The 21,488-nt window shown below is 53.2% G+C and overlaps 1 protein-coding gene across 1 annotated transcript; it reads left to right on the top strand.

The window, feature by feature from the left end:
* Positions 1-648: 648 nt before the first annotated feature.
* BCL3 (BCL3 transcription coactivator) lies at positions 649-10,022 on the top strand. The gene is made up of 9 exons (XM_077848875.1): positions 649-1,049; positions 2,782-2,935; positions 7,260-7,368; positions 7,503-7,707; positions 7,812-7,900; positions 8,070-8,147; positions 8,572-8,739; positions 8,860-8,977; positions 9,406-10,022. The coding sequence occupies exons 1-9, from the start codon at positions 794-796 to the stop codon at positions 9,591-9,593; spliced, it is 1,365 nt and encodes a 454-aa protein (XP_077705001.1). The 5' UTR covers positions 649-793; the 3' UTR covers positions 9,594-10,022.
* Positions 10,023-21,488: the final 11,466 nt, after the last annotated feature.

Below are 21,488 nucleotides of genomic sequence, written 5' to 3'. Positions count from 1 at the left end.
ACAGGGCAGGCAGAGGGATGGCAGGCACTACCGTCCGCGCTGCTGGGCGCCTGCCGAGGGCAGTCCCTGACCTGGGTGCGTCTTTTTCCTCCCGCAAAGGAGGAAACGGCTCGGCGGAGGGAAGTGCCTGGTCAAGGTCACCCCGGCGAGGAAGTGGGAGTCGGGACTCGAACCCGCGTCCTAGTGAGCCCGGGGCCTCCTGGAACCCCTCCCTGTGGGAGAAGCTGAGATCAGACCGTACCCAGGAGACAGGAGACAGGAGACAGAGAGAGATGGTGAGAGGCACAGAGGACAGAGAGACAGAGCGAGAGACCCAGAAAGACACCTCTCCAGCCCGCAGAGACCCAGATACAGAGCTACAGAGATAGAGACAAGTAGCCAGAAAGAGCAAAACACTGAGGCAGCGCCCGCGAGAGGCCCGCAGCCGCAAGGGTGGGGACCCCGGCCCCCGACCCCGCCCCCTGCCCCCCCACCAGCGCCCGGGCCCAGCCGCCGGGGGCGCCGCGGGTCGGGAGGGGGCGGGCGCGGGGCGCGGCGCGGGCGGGACGCTCGGAGGGCAGCACCGCGGGGCGGCGGGAGCGGCGGCGGGTCCAGGAAACCCCTGGGGCGGACGGGTGGCCCCGGGGGGGCCGGGGGCGGGGAGGCGGGCGACCGGCACCGCCCCGGCCGACAAAAGTCCCTTCAGTTCAGCCGGCGGCAGGGGAAGTCCCGGCGCCCGGCGCAGCCACCCTCCGGTGCCGCCGAGCCGAGCAGCGCTCCGGCCGCCCGCTCGGCCGCCGTCTCCGGCGGCCCCATGCCCCGATGCCCCGCGGGGGCCATGGACGAGGGGCCCGTGGACCTGCGCACCCGGCCCAAGGCCGCCGGGCCCCCGGGCGCCGCGCTGCCGCTCCGCAAGCGCCCTCTGCGCGAGCCCTCCCCGGAACCCGCCGCCCCCCGCGGCGCCGCGGGCCCAGGAGTCGGCCCGGATCCCCTGGGCGGCGGCCCCGACTCCCCGGCGGTCCCCGCGGCCCCCCACGGACTGGCCCGGCCAGAGGCGCTTTACTACCAGGGTGAGTGGCTCCCACGGGTCCGGGCCAGGTGGGGGTCAGACAGGGCGCAGGGTCACCAGAGCCAGGCAACAGAGATCAGGATGCAAATACAGGGGCTCCCCAGGGAGCTGAGAAACAGGGGCGACGGAATCCAAGGTCCCAAGGACCTCGGGCTCTGGGGAGCTGCGAGGGAGCAGGGCCTGAGGTCCCGGGGACACGGTCATGGGAACCTCAGGGAGCAGTGCCTTCCGACATAGATATGGGGGTCCCAGGACACCGGGTGTCAGGGGGCCCTGGGGGACAGAGCCCAGTGTGAAAGCCACGATAGGAAGACCCAGGGGACAGTGCCCAGCAGGACAGATAGGGACAGATTCTTGCGGAATCAAGGGGGCAGAGCCTATAGTCCCAAGAACACAGAGTTATAAGCTCTTTAGAACCCAGATATTGAGGATTATAAAGACTCAGTGCTTTGGCCCAAGAAACTGGGGTTCCTGGCATCCAGGTATGTGGTGTCAAAGGAAGTCAGAGAAACAGTGACTCGGGTTCTAAGAAGTCAGATATGGGGGGTGTCAGCACATCAAAATCTCAGGAACCATGATCTCAGGTGGGAATCAGGAGAACAGAGTTTAAGCACCCCAATATCTGGAATCACAAGGATCCAAGGAAACAGACGCAGATAGTAGGGGTCCTGAGGAGCCAGCAGGACAGAGAATCTGGGGTCCTGGGCACCAGTTATGTATGGTCACACAGGCTCAAGGTCTCATTGGAGGTCACAAAGTCAGGTGGCCACAAAGTCAAGGCTTGGGAATGGAGGGTTCTAGGAATGGGGGGCAGGACCGGGCGATTCTGGGAGTGAAGGATTTAGGGTCAGGATGAAGAATTAAGGGGTGTTCAGGCAAAAAGCTGCAGGACACCAAGGCCCGGTACTGGAGATACAAGGGTCTGCAAACTTGGGGGTGCATGAATGGGGGCCCCCAAAGATCAGGAGATGAGAGAGGAGGCCAAACAGCATTCTCCCTGTCTCCATCCCTGATCTCAAGGAAGGGGCATCCCTTACCACAGCTGTCCCCACATCACCCATCCCTGAGTGGCCCCAAAGCTGCAGAAAGCCCATGCCTAGTGCCTCCAGACTTTGGCCCAGTTCCTGCACCTTCCACACCATCAGAGTAGAGCAAGTTAGAAAACCTCAGGGTGTGCATCAGGAGGCTTGCCACTGCCTCCTCTTTCCCATTCCCTGCATGAGAAGCCAGGCCTCAGTTTTCCCCATCTGTGTGATGGGTGGATATGGCTTCAACTGCTGCCATGGTTGGCATCTGACATTGTTCGTCTCCTTCTGACCCACCCACCCTTCTCCCCAACTCTCTACACAGTCACCCAACACCCAGTGTTTCATCCATTCTTACTTCCCTCAGCCACAAATTTACTAGGCAAACAGGCCCTCAGGTCCCCCTGCTGGGTGATGATGGGGCTCAGGCCTGTCCTTAAGGAACTCTGCCTAGGAGGAGATGGGGAGTCAGACACATGAAGAGATAAGTGATAATGACAGTGACCAGGGCTCACGGAGGACAGTGAAGGGGGAAGCTGCTGGACCCCAGATGGATGTGAAAGGCCACTTTGTCTTGGGCCTTTCGGGCCTGGTATGAAATGCAAAAGGGACCTTAGCAAACAGGGCAGCAGGAGCGAAGGTCTGGAGGTAGGGGGCGGGTTGAGGGTCTGTGAGCTTGGCCTCACCCTTGTCCTTCCTTCTGTCCAGGACCTTTACTTCCCATATACCCCACCCCGAATATGGGCTCCCTCTTCCCTCTCCTGAACCTGCCTACACCCCTGTACTCCATGGTGTACTCCATGGAACATCCCTTGTCGGCTGACATCGCTGTGGCCACCCATGCAGATGAGGACGGAGACACGTGAGTAAAGCCCCCCCCCCCATAAATGGAAGAGCCAGCCCTCCGCCCACCTCACCCACCACCACACAGGGGCACTCAGCTTCCTCTCTGAAAAATGGGCAACCTGAGCGCTTACCTCCTAGGACTGTTTTTGAAGCAGGCAGCTACAAAATTTTTATCCAAATCCAAGCATGAGAGGGGCGCCCGGCTGGCTCCGTCGATAGAACATGCAACTCTTGATCCCAGGGTTGTGAGTTCAAGCCCCACATTGGGTATGGGGATAACTTTTTTTTTTTTAAGATTTATTTATTTATTTACTTATTTATTCATGAGAGACAGAGAGAGACAGAGAGAGATGCAGAGACAAAGGCAGAGGGTGAAGCCGACTCCATGCAAGGAGCCAGACATGGGACTTGATCCCCGATCCTGGGATCACACCCTGAGCGGAAGGCAGACGATCAACCACTAAGCCACCCAGGCGTCCTGGGGATGATTTTTAAAAAATAAAATAATCAAAGGTACCCAAATATACCCCAAAATTCTTTTTAAAACTCCAAACAGGAGAAAGATATTTCATTGATTGATTTGTTATATATGAATTATACATGTTAAGCTCTTAGCACTGAGCCTGGTAGGTTATAAGAACTCAGTAAGTACTCATTAATTAATATCATTGCTATTATATACTTTATGTTAAACCCAGCACACGTACACACATAGAAGTAAAAATTGCGCAGAACAAGAGACCCCCTTAATAGATGGGATCTACTTTGTATTTTCTATTCTAGACTCTTCCATTGTTTCAGGGTCAGAGGTCAGTCGATTGATTTGAGGATCCCTTAAACCGATTTCACAAATTCCATAGTTCATCATCACCTGCAGTTGAAAACGTGCCCTTGAGGCAGCTGAGAACCCCTGCAAGGAAGGGTTTAGCTCTGTGCCCAGTGCATAGTCAGCGCTCAACACACTTGACCATCGATTATTACTTCTCCACCTAGGTTTGAATTTCAGCTGGCCACATTCTCACCGTTCTCGGCCAGAGTTTTCCCCTGTCAAAAACAAGAACTGTAAGCGTGTAAAAGTCTGTGAGGCACACAAGAAATCTCTTCTATAAAGCGCTTACCTGGGAATTGGTTTGGGGACTGGAAACCAAAGGTAGGGATGGAATGGACAGGCTCATTGCTGCAGAAAAAGGGGCCATCACTGGCCAACTTGTGACTTCACATCCCTGAGCCTCAGATTTTCCCTTTCTGGAAATCGGGGCTCATACAGGACCTATGAAAATTAGGATTCAGTGCAGTTGATGCCCATGCGCATAGAACATAGGCCAGGGCCAAGCACACAGTAGGTCCTCTATGCAGGGGGATGGGGTGTTCTAACAGAGCTCCCGGGGTGGTTGTGGGCCATCCTGTGAGTCCAAGCAGGAGAAAGTGCCCAAGATACCTAAAAGGCTGAATAAAACTAGTTCCCTCCCACTGTGGGTACCTCTGGGGTCATCTGTGAAATACATTTTATTTGTATCTGCCCCCAGGGGTGATTTGTTTGCAGCCTGCGAATGCAGGGTGCAGAAGGCCATTGGCACAACCAGCCTCAAATGCTGCGCCCCACCCGCCCTCCCCTGCCCTCCCCCGCCCTCCCCCGCTCTCCCCCCTCCCCTCCAAAGCAAACACTTCAGCCTCAGCTGCCTGTTGGGGGAAATCCCTTCCCGCAGAACTTGACCGCAGCCCAGCTGCTCTGCCTCCCCCACGTCAGCAGCCGTCACTCACTCGCAGCCTCCCCCTCCTGGCGTTCAATCTAACCTTAACCCCTTTCCGCTGGGGCCGAGACCTTACCGGAATGGACAGCTGGCTAGCCTGGGGGTGGGGGAGGGGGACACGCTAAGTCTGGGTCCCCAAAGCAGCAGAGCTTCGTGGGGAGCCTGGACTTCTAGGGACTCGAGAGAGCAAGAATCTCGGGGCACTGGGAAGGTAGAGAAGAGCAGAGGTCGGGGTACTGTATTCCGTGACCCCTGAGGCGTTAAGGAACAGGGTCCAGCGACTGGGAAAGCTGGTATCTGCAAAGAGTTAGGGCACCGTATTCGGGTCCTAAGAGATCTCGGGGGTGGATGCCGGGATATGGGGGATAGGGAGCCAGCTGGAGGCAGAGCTCAGAAGGGTGGAGTTCCAAAGGGGCCCTTAGGCTGGAAAACTTGGGGTCCTCCCCGCCACCCCCACCCAGGAAAGCTTGGTCTTTTTGTTTGGCCTCCCTCCTGCTCCACCCCACGCGAGGATGGAAGTGGGGGTGCCGGGGGTGGCCGGGGTAGATCCCCGGCGGGAGGCTTCCCTCCCCCGGGAGCAGGAAGCGGAGCCCCGCCCAGCAGACCTGTTACTGGAAGTCCGAGGGCTGGGCCGCCCCTCCCGTCCCCACTTCCTCCAGCCCCGCCCCACCCCCTGCAGCCCGCGCGTTTATGGGAACTCAGGCCTGGACGGTTTCTCTGAAATCATTCGCTCCCTCTGCCCTCACTTAACCCCGCCCGCCCCGAGAGGGACCCAGGCCAGGCTTCCTGGGAGATGGAGGGAGGGAAAGGAACCTTTCTCCGCCCACCCCTACCCCCCACACACACCCCAGGCCTAGGTCCGCCCCTCCCCCAACATTTTCCTTTTAAATTTGGCTTTCACGATTCCGGATCCAGGTTCCGCATTTCACCTGCAAAGCGCCTCTTGGGAGGTGGGCGCTATTGTGGGCTCTAAGGTACCAAGGAGAAAACCGGAGGGGCACGTGACTTTGCTCTAGCACAAACAGCTGCAACCCTGGCCTGGTTAGCCCCCCAAAGCCACCAGCCCCGGGAGCGGGGGCGGCGGGGGGCGGGGCGGGGGGGGGTTGAGGTTCCTGCACGATCTCTCTCCACCGTCACCCGTCACCGAAGCACTTAGAGAGCTAGTTTAAAATGCGGATTCTGGAAGCACATTTCACAATGGGAAGGTTCACCTGCCTTAGCATGGCTCTGGTTATTGGGAAATATTTTCCAGATCCATGCCAGTGGGGATGAAGGAAGAACTGGGCAGAAATGGGGCTGTTGGGAGTCTCAGCAGGGCCTTAGCTGTCCAATGGGGAATAGAGCAGCTGCTGTGGCCTCTAGAGATGGGGCCAGAAGACTAGGCCCTCTATGCCAGCACTGACCAGTCACTGGATGCCACGGGATGGCAGCTGCCCCCACTCATGACCCAGGCAAGCAGTGCTTTTCAGCAGAGGGTAATTCCCGGAGAGAGCTGATAGGCGACAACCTTCCCAGAAGCTGGGAGAGTGAGTCCTTTGGTCCGGAAGGAGGGAATCTGAGTTGTGCAGCCAGTGTCCAGAACAATGACTCCATCCCAGTACTCCCACCTCCCCTTTGGGCAAAAATTCCTCCACACAAATGCTTCTGGGTTGGAGGCTGAGCGTAACATGCAGTCACAACAGATGGAGAGTACTTCCCTGGGGCCCTAGAGAGAGGTGGGAACAAGCTCACCGGCCTCAAGGATGGCCAGGGATCACTGTGACGGATTCATTTGTTCAGTGCATGTTTGTGGAGCACCTGCTCAGCACCAGCTGCAGTCCTAGGCACTGGGCAGTGACCAAAGCAGACAAAATGCCCTGCCCTGGTGGAGCTGACATTCTAGCTTCAGAGATTCAGACAGGAAACAAATAAACTACAATGTTGGGTGATGATGTAGAGGAAAATTAGGCAGGGGAGGGGGGAAGGGGAGGTGGCCATACCATTTTAGCAGAGGCCCAAATGAGGGGAACTACGCAGTGCAGATTATCTGGGGGATGACTGTTCCAGGCAGAGGGAACAACCAGTGCAAAGGCCCTGGGGGTATCTGGGGGATGACAGTTCCAGGCAGAGGGAACAGTCAATGCAAAGGCCCTGAGGGGCAAAAAAAAAAAAAAACAAAGGCCCTGAGGGGCAAGCATGCTAGTTTTGCTTGAGGAACAGCAAGGAAGCCAAGCAGAGTGAAGAGAGCAGATGGAGAAGAAATCAAAGGGATGGAAGAGGGGAGGCAAGATCACATGGGGCCTGTTTGGCCTTGATTCTGAGAGTTCTGAGCAGAAGCGGCACTTGACCTGATTTAGGTTGCAAAAGGGTCTCTCTGGCTGCTATGTGGGAGACAGACAGCAGGGCAGAGGCGGAAGCAGGGAGGCCAGTGAGGAGCGAACAGTCCAGGAGGGAGGTGATGGTGGCTGAACTGGGAGGGAGGGAGTGAGGGTCAGGAAAAGTGGGTGGATTCTGTATATACTTTCAAACTCCCCAGCACATGTTGGGAGTTAGCACCACTCAGCGTATGGAGGTGAGAGATGACCACCCCTAATGCTTGTGATCCCCCAGGCCACTCCACATTGCGGTGGTGCAGGGCAACCTGCCAGCTGTACATCGGCTTGTCAACCTCTTCCAGCATGGGGGCCGAGAGCTAGATATCTACAACAACCTGCGACAGGTGAGCCTGGGGGGCTTGGATCCGATGGAAGAGAGGACTAAGTCCTAGAAGCTGGGGATCCAGACTCGGAGATCCTCAGAGACAAGACTGGGGACACAGGTCCAAGCAGGTTCCTCATAGTCTCTGTTCCACAGACACCGCTACACCTGGCTGTGATCACCACACTGCCATCGATGGTGCGGCTCCTAGTGATGGCGGGTGCCAGTCCCATGGCCCTGGACCGCCATGGCCAGACGGCAGCCCACCTGGCCTGTGAGCACCGCAGCCCGACGTGCCTGCGGGCCCTTCTGGACAGCGCAGCCCCGGGCACCGTGGACCTGGAGGCCCGCAACTACGACGGTGAGCACCTACCCCGGCGCCGGTGGGGCTGTCTGGCAAGACCTGAGGTCCTTCTGGGGTCCAGCGCCCCTGGCCCAGGTTAACTGAGAATTCCTGTCCCTCAGGGCTCACCGCCCTGCACGTGGCCGTGAACATGCAGTGCCCCGAAGCCGTGCTGCTCTTGCTGGAGCGAGGTGCTGACATCGACGCGGTGGTGAGCAGGCGCGGCCGCGGCTCGGCGGGAGGAGCGTGGGGGCGGGGCTTGCGTGGGAGACCGCGAGTGGGTGGGGTGGGATTGAGGTGCTGGACCAAGAGCCTGGGATACGGGCCGGCTGATTGGGCAGAGCTCGGAGAGGCTCAAAGAGCTTCCCTCCCTCCTGCAGGACATTAAAAGCGGCCGCTCCCCGCTCATCCACGCAGTGGAAAACAACAGCCTTAGTATGGTGCAGCTGCTGCTGCAGGTGGGTCGGCGCCCGCGCGGGCCTCTCCCCGCTCTCGGCCGCGGCACGCAGCCTGCGCTCCAGCTCTGGCCCCCGCCCTGGCTCCGCTTCCAGATCTGCCCCCTCCTTCTAGGCCTCGTTGTGTCAACCCTCTGCCTTCAGCCCCGAGGCTGCCCTCTTGTCCGGGGCCTTCTCGCTTGCCTTCCCCCGCCCCCAGAACGAGCCAGGCCCGCTGCAGCGACGACGGCCTTGCTCACCCTGCGTCCCGCGCTGTCCTTGCGCCCGCCTCGCCTCTGGACCTTCCCTCCCTCCGGGGGCGCCCCCACTCCGAGCGGCCGCGTCCAGCCCCGGGTGGTCAGCCCGGGCCCCGCCCCCGCCCCCTGCCGCGCACCCCCGCGGCGGCCGGCCCCGCCGTCCCCCCTGACGCGACCCCCCCGCCCCGCAGCACGGCGCCAACGTGAACGCGCAGATGTACTCGGGCAGCTCGGCGCTGCACTCGGCGTCCGGCCGCGGGCTCCTCCCGCTGGTGCGCACGCTGGTCCGCAGCGGCGCCGACAGCGGCCTCAAGAACTGCCACAACGACACGCCGCTCATGGTGGCGCGCAGCCGCCGGGTGAGTGCGCGGGGAGCGGGCGCGGACGGGACCCCGGGCGACGCCCGCCCCGCGAGAGCCCCGGTGAGAGCGAGCAGCGCGGGCCGGAGCCGCCCGGTGGTGACCCCCATCTTCCTGCAGGTCATCGACATCCTGAGGGGGAAGGCGACCCGGCCGGCGCCCGCATCACAGCCAGAGCCCTCCCCGGAACGCAGCGCCACCACCTCCCCCGAGAGCAGCAGCCTCCTCAGCTCCAACGGTGAGGACCGAGCTCCCTGCCACCAACCTCTCAGCGCCCCCCCCACAACCCTCCAGGCCCCCACCCCTCCTCCCCCGGAACCCTCCAGGCCTGTGTACCCTTCCCTGCCCCCCTGGAACCCTCCAGGCCCCCTTCCCTCCTCCCCTGGAACCCTCCAGACCCCTTCCCCTCCTCCCCCGGAACCCTCCAGGCCTGTGTACCCTTCCCTGCCCCCCTGGAACCCTCCAGGCCCCCTTCCCTCCTCAACCCTCCAGGCCCCCTCCCCTCCTCAACCCTCCAGGCCCCCTTCCCTCCTCCCCTGGAACCCTCCAGACCCCTTCCCCTCCTCCCCCGGAACCTGCCAGGCCCCGTACCCTTCCCCAGACCCCCAGAGCAGGCCTAGCACCTTGTGTCCGGATCTGGTGCTCACCACTTTCTTCTCCCCACAGGTCTCCTTTCTGCGTCCCCCTCCTCCTCGCCCTCCCAGTCTCCTCCCAAGGACCCGCCTGGATTCCCCATGGCTCCCCCCAGTTTCTTCCTTCCTCCCTCATCTCCACCTGCCTTCCTGCCCTTCGCTGGGGTCCTCCGAGCCCCTGGCCGGCCAGTGCCTCCCTCGCCAGCTCCAGGAGGCAGCTGAGAGGGATGGGGGGGCAGATCTCAGACTCATGCGGAGGGACCTCCCTGCCCTGTGGGGTCAACCCTCCTAGAAACTGTGAAGACCTTACTCTGCCCCCCCCCTTCAGGACCAGGATTTGCACAGAGGCACAAGCATGTACCCATAAGCCCCCTCTTCTGAGCAAAGATATTCTCCTGCCTCCACTCAACTTGTGGCCCCCCCAGGCCTTTTACCCCTGTTATTCTCAGGTGCCAGTCCCCTGTCTGGAATTCCACCCAGATTCCTTCTCCTCCCCCAGAGCTGGTGGAACCAGGGAATAGTCACTCCCCTCCCCCCACCCCCCAGCTGGGTGAGGAGGGGGAGATGGGCCATAGCCAGGCACTGATAACAATGTAAATTATTAGGCATTTTGGTTGGATTTCTTTTGTAATAAACTATTTTTGTACCATACCCAGGCTTGGCAGGGCCTCTTTCACGGGAGGTCTTGAGGAAGTGTGTTTGTGTGTGTGCACAGCTGTACGTCCTACCCAGCTGACTCCATGAGTGACCTTCTGGGTCTCAGACTGATGATGGTAATGATGGTACATGTGGGTGACCCTGGCACTTCTAGTTTGCCCATTCTGTTGTGTCGCTGTGCCACCATTTCTGAGGACGACGTAGTGTGTGACATCCTTCCGGGGCACCATTTCGGATTCCATAGTGACCCCGGGTGTCTGCATGTGTGTGTGTGTGTGTTTATTTATTTATTCATGAGAGACAGAGAAAGGCAGAGAGACAGGCAGAGGGAGAAGCAGGCTCCCTGCGGGACTCGATCCCAGGACCCCAGGATCATGACCTGAGGTCATGGCAGAGGCTCAACAACTGAGCTACCCAGGTGCCCCTTGTATGTGTGTTTCTGAGGTTTGTGGGTCCCAGTTGGGGAGCTGACTGTCATGTGATTGATGGTCTCTGGGCCTGTGTGTATGTGTGTGTGTGTGTGTAGCAGTTGTGAGTGTTCCCAACATTGAAACCTGTGGTCATCGTGTGATTCTTTGTATGACTGCCTTGCTTGGTCCACCGTGTGTTTGACTCAGCAATTCCAGAGCCCCCCTGACATAACAATGTTTGGGTCTTAACTCTGTGGATGTGTCACTTCTTTATCACACTTAACATTTGTATTCATCTCCCATCACCCCTGTCACAAAGCACCACCAATTTAGTGGCTTAAAATAACGGATTGATTCACTTACAGTTCTAGAGGTCAGAAGTCCGAAATCAGTTTCATTGGCCCAATGTCAAAGTGTCAGCAGGGCTGTTTCCTTCTGGAAGCTCTAGGGGAGAATCCACCTCCTTGCCTTTTTCAGCTTCTAGAGGCTGCGTTCCTTGTCTCATGGTCCCTTCTATCACTTTGACCTCTTGCTTCCATCTGCACTTTTTAAAAAGATTTTATTTATTTATTCATGAGAGAGAGACATGGGCAGAGGGAGAAGCAGGCTTCCTGTGGGGAGCCCAATGCGGGACTCAATCCCAGGGCCCCAGGATCATGACCTGAGCTGAAGGCAGATGGTCAACTGCTAAGCCACACAGCCATCCCCCCCACCTTTTTAAAGACTTTTTTTTTTTTTTTTTTTTTTTTTTTTATGATAGTCACACAGAGAGAGAGAGAGAGAGAAGCAGAGACATAGGCAGAAGGAGAAGCAGGCTCCATGCACCGGGAGCCCGACGTGGGATTCGATCCCGGGTCTCCAGGATCACGCCCCGGGCCAAAGGCAGGCGCCAAACCGCTGCGCCACCCAGGGATCCCTTAAAGATTTTATTACTAATTTATTTGATAGAGCAAAAGAGAGATCAGGAGGAAAGTGCAAAGGGAGAGAATCTCAAGCAGACTCTGTGCTAAGCACAGAGCCTGACATGGGGCTCAATCTTGTGACCCTGAGATCATGACGGATGCTCAGCCCAGGGAGCCACCCAAGCGCCCCTTCATCCGCACTTCCACCCAGACCTCCTGCCTCCTTCTTAGAAGGACCCTGCAATTATACTAGACCCACTGAGATAATCTAAGTTCCTCTCTTCATCTCAAGATCTTTAATTTCATCACATCTGCAAAGTCTCTTTTGCCATTTAAAGTAACTTCCACAGATCGCAGGGATTAGAATATAGGGATCTTTCAGAGCCTTTATTCAGCCCACCCCATGCTTCAATCAGAAAAGCAACATTACTAGGAAGTGGGTATATGGATAAGAGACTTGTTACAGGGATTTGAACACCGGAAAGAAGATAGATGTAGGGTGGAGGAGACCGAGGACAAGCTGGCACCCCCAAGGAGGAACTCAAATCCACGTTGGTATCCACTGTCCCCAACCTTGATGAAAGGGGTGTCTTGTGGGAGAAGCTGGTCCAACCATGGTCCAATTCTATTGGCATGCGTGTGTGCATTTCTGAATGATGGTGAGTCTTGTCTTTTCTTTTCTTTTCTTTTCTTTTCTTTTCTTTTCTTTTCTTTTCTTTCTTTTCTTTTCTTTTCTTTTCTTTCTTTTCTTTTCTTTTTTCTTTTCTTTTCTTTTCTTTTCCTTTTCTTTTCTTTTCTTTTCTTTTCTTTTCTTTTCTTTTCTTTTCTTTTCTTTTCTTTTCTTTTCTTTCCTTCCTTCCTTTTTCTCCGGGGCCTCCCTGAACCTCTGGCTCTTCTTTAAAAAAAAAAAAAAGGGAATCCCTGGGTGGCTCAGTGGCTTAGTGCCTGCCTTTGACCCAGAGCATGATCCTGGAGTCCCAGGATCGAGTCCCATGTCGGGCTTCTGTGTGGAGCCTGCTTCTCCCTCTGCCTGTGTCTCTACTTCTCTCTCTCTCTCTCTCTCTCTCTGTGTCTCTCATGAATAAATAAATAAAATCTATTTATTTATTCATGAGACACTGAGAGAGAGGCAGAGACATAAGCAGGTCCCATGCAGGGAGCCTGATGTGGGATTCAATCCCGAGACTCCAGGATCATGCCCTGAGCTGAAGTCAGATGCTTAACCGCTGAGCCACCCAGGCGTCCCAAACCTCTGGTTCTTCTTCTGTCTTGGCCACTGTGACATTTCTGCTGACACCACTCCATGACATGTTGTATCTTTGGGGCCGACTGCCTTAATATCTTCTTGGGAGACAACGTTAGGAATGGCCGAGTGTATGAGCATGCACATGGGAGTGCGTACACATATGCACATGCATTTGCATGCACATGCTTTGGGGTGCATTCTCTCTGGGTGACCTATCCTGGTCCCTGACTTAGCTGGCTGTACGTCTTTGTATGTGTTTAGGACCATGTACCGGTGTTTCTGAGCCTGCTCCTGGGTCACAGCAGCCTTGCAGGTGCCTGACCTTGGAAGGTCCACTTGCTTCCTATGGGCTGCTGTAACAAATGGCCACAAACAAGGAGGCGTAAAGCAACAGAAAGTTATCCTCTCACAGTTCTAGAGGCCAGAGGTCTGAAATCAAGGAGTCGGCAGGGGCACACTCCCTCCAAAGGTGCCTTGCTCCTTCCAGCAGCTGCTGGGCCCCCATGTTCCAGCGTTCCTGGGCTCGGGGCTACATCTTCCTCCGCCCTCTCCTGGATGTGTCTGGTCTCCTCTGCTGCCTCCTGTAAGGACATGTATGTCAATGGATTTAGGGCCCATGTAGATAACCCAAGAGATCCTTCCCTTAATTGCATCTGCAAAGACCTTATTTCCAAGTAAGGTCATATTCGCAAGTTCCAAGGGTTAGGATAGGGATGTATTCTGGGGGGAGGAAGAACCACCATTCCCACTATGGAGGGTGACTGTTCGGCCCTGCAAGCTGCTGCATGTGAGAATTTCCTGTGCGATGATCCACACACACACATAAGTCCACTCACAATGAGTGTCTCTCCCACAGAGCGTCAGCCGTGGGAGGGCAGTACAGGGCCTTCTTCCCTGAGGCCCCCACAGCAGCCAGCACACTGCCTGGCATGAAGCATACCCTTGAGAAGTGATGGGTGGATGAATGAGCCTCCCCCACCCCCACCCCCTACTCTGGCCTCTGTGATTCTGGCTGCATCTAGTCTCATATCACCTTGTATGACCCCTTTGAGGGTATTCATAGAAACATAGGGGCTGGGCAGCCCAGGTGGCTAGGCAGTTTAGCACCGCCTTCAGCCCAGGGCCTAATCCTGGAGACCCAGGATCGAGTCCCACGTCAGGCTCCCAGCATGGAGCCTGCTTCTCCCTCTGCCTCTCTCTCTCTCTCTCTCTCTGTTTCTCATGAATAAATAAATAAAATCTTAAAAAAGAAAGAAAGAAAGAAACAAACAAACAAACATAGGGACATCTGAGTGGCTCAGTTGGTTGGGCAATGCTTTGGCTCAGGTCATGATCCTAGGGTCCAGGGATCAAGTCCCACATCTGCTCCCTGCTCAGCAGGGAGCCTGCTTCTTTCTTCCTCTCCCTCTGTCCCCTCCCCCCCCAGTTCGCGTGTGCTTTTTCTCTCTCAAATAAATACAATCTTAAAAAAAAAAAAAAAAGAAAGAAACGTAAATATTAGCAGCCATTTACTGGCCATGACAACATCCATATTCCAGATGAAAAAACTGAAAGCCAGATTGGAAATCTCCTGTCCAAGCCCAGGTCTGTGCCTCCAAAGTCCATGCTCATAATCACGGGGCCCTCTCACCATGCAGGAAAGCCGTGCATGGTTGCAACTATTATTTTAACTGGACACGCAAGGCATGCACCCATGCACGCGTTGTGGGCTACTGGAAAGGATAACAAGCAGGTGTGGCATTGAGAGCACAGGGTCTGGAGTCAGGACTGAGTTCGAGTCTTACCTTTCCATTTCCTGGCTGTGTGACCTTGATCAGATGACATCTCAGGCCTGAGCCTGTTTCCTCATCTGTAGAAAGGAGGCATAATAACGGTGCCACCATGCCAGTTTGTCAGAAGGATTTTTTTTTAAGATTTTATTTATTTATTTGACAGGGAGCGCACAAGCAGGGGGAGTGGCGGGGAGAGGGAGAGGGAGAAACAGGCTCCCCACTGAGCACAGGGCCCAACCTGAGGCTCAATCCCAGGACCCTGAGATCATGACCTGAGCAGAAATCAAGAGTTAGATGCCCCCCGGGGTGCCCCGAGTTGATGAGGATTTAATGGGAGTATGGGTGCCGGCCGGGCCTGGCCCATTATCCTAGAGTGCGTGCTGGGAATCTCCTCGTCCTTGTGAGTCCAGGCTGTGGGTGATGAGCCTCTTTGTGTGAGAGAAACTATCTCCAGGTTCAAGAGCTGAACCCAGCACTGACCCTGGTAAGTTACTTCTCTAAAACAAAGGATCTAGCTTCTCCACACACGGAAATCCCCTCTCAGCCTCCTGACCTTGGGACTGGGCGCGTGTCCTTACACACCCATCCCCCTTAACAACCATCCCCTTTCCCTTGCAGAAGAGCAGACTCAGGAGCGGGGAGGAGGTCCCCATACAGGGTCTCTAGCCCCCCAGACCTCACAGGATTAAGCACACACCCCTCACCCACTGCTACCAAGCCTGCTCACCTTGTCTCTGACAGTCAGCCCTAACATTCAAAAGCCAAAAGTCACATTTTCAAATGCATTTCTCGGGGGGCCCCAGCCCCTGCTACAAAGTTTCACTTACTATCACCACCTTGGGTAAATCCAGACACTCAGTCAGAGAATGTCTCTTCCAGGTGCATGCGTGAAATCTGCTAAATCATCGATGCCAGTGCCATTCCCGAGAAACGAATTTAAGAGCGTGCCAATGAAGCAGAACACATCTGCTGGTTAGGTGTGTTTGCAGACCCTCACGTAAGCCACGCCTCCATTTTACAAAAAGAGAAACTGAGGCCATGGGAGGGTAAAAGTGACTCGGTGAGCTTATGGGTCCAGGATTCTGGGATTCATCATAACCAAGCGATGGAATTTGTCACCAGTCATGGAATGACCAACATCCTGTGCCTTCTGAGACGCAGTCTGGGTCTATGCACCCAGACGGACACGGCATCTCTTCTGGAATATTCTTGCCACCAAAATCTAATGATGAGGAAATATCAGATAAACTCAAAACCCAGGGGGACATCTTACAAAAGAACTGACCTGGCATGTTCAAAAATGTCAACCTTGCAAAACACAGAGAAAGTCGGAACAATCATACCAGACAGAGTCGAAGAAGACAGTAAACTGAATCCAACTCACAGCCTTGGTTTGGATACTGGGGAGAAAAAAACGTTTTGCGAGGAAGGATAGTTTGGAGGCAAAACTGGTAAAGTGAGTCTAGGCTGCACTGTTAGACACCAGTCCTGTACGGCGGTCAAATGTCCTGATTTTACGACTTGTGTCTGAGAACATCCTTATGAGTGGAAATATAAGTGTTTAGGGGCAAAGGGGCTTGATGTCGGAAACTCACCCTCCAATAATAGTTCAGAGGGGAGAAAAGCAGAGAGAGCCAATGATAGAGCACACGAGCAATTGTTAACAATTGGTGAATCTGGGTGAAGGCCACATGAGAAGTCTTCGTCCTGTTGTTGCTACTTTCCTAGAAGCTTAAAATGATTTCAGGGGACGCCTGGATGGCTCAGTGGTTGAGCATCTGCCTTGGGTTCAGGTCGTGATCCTGGGGTCCTGCATGGGGCTCCCCACAGGGAGCCTCCTTCTCCCTCTGCCTGTGTCTATGCCTTTCTCTCTCTGTGTCTCTCATGAATAAATACATAAAATCTGTTTTTTTTTTTTTAAAAAAGGGCAGAGCCAGTGCTCTTTAAAAAAATAATAAAATATGGGGATTCTTGGATGGCTCAGCGGTTTGGAGCCTGCCTTTGGCCCAGGGCGTGATCCTGGAGGCCCTGAATCGAGTCCACATCAGGCTCCCTGCATGGAGCCTGCTTCTCCCTCTGCCTTTCTCTCTCTCTCTGTGTCTCTCATGAATAAATAAATAAAACATTTAAAATAAATAAATAAAATGAAATCATTTCCAAAGAGAAAAAATGATTGCAAATTAAAAAGTCATGGTTTAAAAGTTGAAGGTTCAAGGCTTTGTGTTTCCATGAGTATCTAAATCTGTCATGCATTTGTGGTCAGAGTTTCAGGAGCTGGGAGGGTGAATTTGCTGCTTCAGACAAGGCTTCGGGGCACGACCCGGGCCTTGGGGCGTGGTCAGGGGGCGTGGCCAGACACAGAGGCCTGGCTGGGATGAAGAGCGGGCTGCAGCCTGAAGGGCGGTCGGAACCTTGGGGCGTGGCCAGGGCCCCGGAGGTGTGGCCAGGGTCTGGGGGCGTGGCTTGAGAGACTTTCCCAAGGGAGGAGGTAAGTTTGTACTTGGAGCGCCCTCTCGTGGCTATACTGGGGCCTGGCCTCCACACTTTTTTATTTTTTATTTTTATTTTATTTTATTTTTTTAAAGATTTTATTCCCTGTGGGGAGCCCGCAAGGGAACTCGATCCCAGGACCCCGGGATCACGACCTGAGCCAAGAGCTGACACTCAACCACTGAGCCACCCAGGTGCCCTGGCCTCCGCTTTTTTTTTTTTTTTAATATTTTATTTATTTATTCATAGAGATGCAGAGAGAGAGAGAGGCAGAGAGAGAAGCAGGCTCCACGAAGAGAGCCCGACGTGGGACTCGATCCAGGGTCTCCAGATCACGCCCTGGGCTGCAGGCGGCGCTAAACCGCTGCGCCACCGGGGCTGCCCTGGCCTCCACATTTTAAAAAAAACACTTTATTTTTCAGAAATTAAAAAAAAAATCTTTTTTTTTTAATTTATTTATGATAGTCACAGAGAGAGAGAGAGAGAGAGGCAGAGACAGCAAGCTCCATGCACCGGGAGCCCGACGTGGGATTCGACCCCGGATCTCCAGGATCGCGCCCTGGGCCAAAGGCAGGCGCCAAACCGCTGCGCCACCCAGGGATCCCAAAATATATCTTTATTGAGATGTAATACATACACCATACAATTCAACTATTTAAAGTGTACAATTCAGGGGATCCCTGGGTGGCTCAGCGATTTAGCGCCTGCCTTTGGCCCAGGGCGTGACCCCGGGGTCCCAGGATGGAATCCCACATCCGGCTCCCTGTGTGGGGCCTGCTTCTCCCTCTGCCTGTGTCTCTGCCTCTCTCCCTCTCTCTCTCTCTCTCTCTCTTTCTCTGTGTCTCTCATGAATAAATAAATAAATCTTTAAAAAAAAAATCTATTCCTCAAGGCAAATTTATTAAAAAATTAAAAAATAAAAAATAAAATAAAGTGTACAATTCAGGGGCACCTGGGTGCCTCAGTCAGTCAAGCATCTGCCTTTTGCTCAGGTCAATATCCCAGAGTCCTGGGATGGAACCCCATATCAGGCTCAGTGGTAAGTGGGGAGTCTCCTTCCCCCTCTCTCTGCCCCTCCGCTGCCCCCACTCATGTGCTCTCTCTCTCAAATGAATAAATAAAATCTTTAAAAATATAAAGTGGGGCAGCCCCGGTGGCCCAGCGGTTTAGCGCCGCCTTCAACCGGGGGTGTGATCCTGGAGACCAGGGATGGAGTGCCACCACGGGCTCCCTGCATGGAGCCTGCTTCTCCCTCTGCCTGTGTCTCTGCCTTTCTCTCTGTGTCTGTCATAAATAAATTTTTTAAAAATTAAAAAAAAGATTTAAAAAATAAATAAATAAAGCAAGGATATTGTCCCTGCTAATCCCTTTAAAAATAAATAAATAAATAAAAATATAAAGTGTACAGTTCAATGGTTTTAGTAAATTCAAAGAGCTGTGCAATTATTACAACCAATTTATTATTTTTAATTTTACTTATTTATTCAGAAGAGACACAGAGAGAGAGAGGGAGACACAGGCAGAAGGAGAAGCAGACTCCCTGCGGGGAGCCCGACGTGGGACTCAATCCCAGGACCCCAGGATCACGTGGGGAGCTGAAGGCAGGCGCTTAGCCGCTGAGCCACCCAGGCGTCCCATTACAACCAATTTAAAACCATGTCTTCACCCCCAAAATAAACCCCATATTCATTAGTAGTCACTCTGTGTATTTCTCCCCAACCTCCTTCAGCTCAGGTGATCCCTAATATATTTTATATAGATTTATATAGATTTGTACAGATTTGCCTATTCTGAACACTTTATATAAATTTAATCATACAGGCAGCCCGGGTGGCTCAGCGGTTTGGTGCTGCCTTCAGCCCAGGGCGTGATCCTGGAGACCTAGGATCGAGTCCCACATCAGGCTCCCTGTGAGGAGCCTGCTTCTCCCTCTGCCTGTGTTTCTCATGAATAAATAAATAAATCCTTAAAAATAAATACATAAAATCTTTAAAAAATAAATAAATAAATTTAATCATACAGTATATGGTATTTTGTGACTGGCTTCTTTCACTTAGCATAATGTTTTTGTTTTATTTTGTTTTAATTTTTTTTTTTTTAAGTAGGCTCTATGCCCAGCATAGAGCCCAATGCAGCACTTGAACTCATGTCCCTGATCAAGACCTGAGCTGAGATCATGGGGCACCTGGGTGGCTCAGTGGTTGAGCATCTAACTTCAGCTGAGGTCATGATCTCGGGATCCTAGGATCGAGTCCCGCATCGGGCTCCCCGCAGGGAGCCTGCTTCTCCCTCTGCCTATGTCTCTGCCTCTCTCCCAGTGTCTCTCATGAATAAATAAATAAAATCTTAAAAAAAAAAAAAAAGATCTGAGCTGAGATCAAAAGTCCAACACTGAACTAAATGAGCCACCCAGGCACCTCTAGCATAATGTTTTTGAGGTTTATCTACATTGTAGCATTCATTCCTTTTACTGGTCAAAAAAACCTTCCATTGTCCAGGTAACTGCTTTTAATTTACCCATTTATCAGCTGATGGACGTTTAGGTGGTCTCCACAAACACTTGAGTAGATGCACGTTTTCAGTTGTCCAGAATATATATGTTTATGCACAGGAGTGGAATTGCTGGGTTATACAGTAACTCTATTTTGCCATAGATAAAATCTCTTTATTTCCTCTGCTTTGAGGAGCTGCCAAATTGTTTTCGAAAGCAGCTGCACCGTTTTACATTCCTACCAGCAGGGTATGGAGGTTCCAATTCCTCCACAGCCGTTCCAGTACTTATTATCTGTCTTTTCCATTACAGCCACCCTAGCAGGTGTGAAGTGGTATCTCATTGTGGTTTTGATTTTCATCCGACTGAAAACGATGCTGCAGATCTTTTCTTATCATTCACTGGTTTTGGATCCTCTTTGGGGCTAGATGAACTCTAGCTACTTTGCCATATTTGATCCAGATCTTTCAAATTAAACTATAAATGACATCATTGATGTCTCGGCACGTCCTCTTCTCAGAGTCCATCCTTGCCCTTTGCCACATCCTGCATGTCATGTTCAGTGCGACCTCCCGTGTTTTCATACTATTATCACATACAGATGCATCCCCAAATAATCTACAGCATTGGCTTTGCAGGTTTTCAAACCTGATATAAATGTCATTATCCTGTAATCCTTCTGCTTTTGCTTTTTTTTTTTTTTTTTTTAAGATTTTATTTAGGGGATCCCTGGGTGGCTCAGCGGTTTCGCACCTGCCTTTGGCCCTGGGCGCCATCCTGGAGTCCCGGGATCGAGTCCCGCATCAGGCTCCTGGCATGGAGCCTGCTTCTCCCTCTGCCTGTGTCTCTGCTTCTCTCTCTCTCTCTCTCTCTCTCTCTCTCTCTCTCTGTGTCTATCATAAATAAATAAAAATAAATCTTTTAAAAAAATAAAGATTTTATTTATTCATGAGAGAGAGAGAGCACAAGCTGGCAGAGGGGCAGAGGGAGAGGGAGAAGCAGGCTCCTCACTGAGCAGAGAGCCTGACATGGGGCTCCATCCCAGGACCCCAGGATCAAGACCTGAGCTGAATGTGACCAACTGAGCCACCCAGGCACCCCTGCACTTGCTTTTTATTTTTTATTTTTATGTTAGTTTCCTAGGGCTGCTGTCACTTTAGACCACAAACTGAGTGGCTTAAAGCAACAAATTTATTTCCTTCCACTTCTGGAAAGTAGGAACCCCAAAATCATGGTGCTGGCAGAGCTGTGCTCTCCCTGAAGGCTCAAGAGGAGAATCCTTCTTTGCCTCTTCCTAGCTTCTGGGGTTTGCCAGTGATCCTTGACATCCCTTGGCTCCAATCTCTGCCTCTGACTTTCTTCCGTGTGTCTCCCATCATGTGGGTTTCTTCCGTGTATATACCTATGTCTGTGTCCAAATTTCCGATCATGTTGGGTTCACACCCCACCCTAACAGTATGACCTCATCTTGGTGACAACGGCAAAAACCCTACTTCTAAATAAGGTCACATTCTATTTCTAAATAGGGTTCTAGCGCACTTGAATTTGGGGGCAGGGCTCACTATTCAACCCAGTACACTCATCATTATGTTTTTAGGACTCACACTATTGGAATGTGTATCCATTTCATTCACTTGAACTGCAGTGTGGGAGGCCTCTGTGAGAGTATACCGCAATTTATGCATCCCTCCTCCTGCTGGTAGATGGCCTTACCTTGTTTCCGGTTTTCTCCATTTCCGACTAGAATGCAATTAACATCTCTGAACTTGTCTCTTAGAGTTTCTTAGGGCAGTAATTTTCAAACTGCCCAACAAGATCCATTAGTGGGTTGTGAAATCAATTTAGTGGGTGGCGAACACGACTTTCCCTTTAATGAAATGGAATTAAATAGAACAGAAGCTATTGTAACACATGCACATAGTCTGGGTAAGGATTACCCTGTGAAACCGTTTCGGGTATGTATGTAATGTCCCCACATGAGCAAACATGCTTAGGAGCCACAGCCCAGGACGATGCAGCCAACAACCCTCATGCCCTGTCCAAGGTCTGATGGATGCCGCCAAATGGCTTCTCCAACTCATTTGTTCATTCACACTTCCAACAGCTCCTCATCAACGCTTACCATAGTCAAAAATTTTGACTTTTTGCC

The sequence above is a fragment of the Canis aureus genome, chromosome 1, assembly GCF_053574225.1.
Source record: "Canis aureus isolate CA01 chromosome 1, VMU_Caureus_v.1.0, whole genome shotgun sequence".
Lineage (NCBI taxonomy): Eukaryota > Metazoa > Chordata > Mammalia > Carnivora > Canidae > Canis > Canis aureus.
The sequence above is the reverse complement of the archived record's forward strand: the minus strand, read 5'-3'. Positions and strand labels throughout refer to the sequence as shown.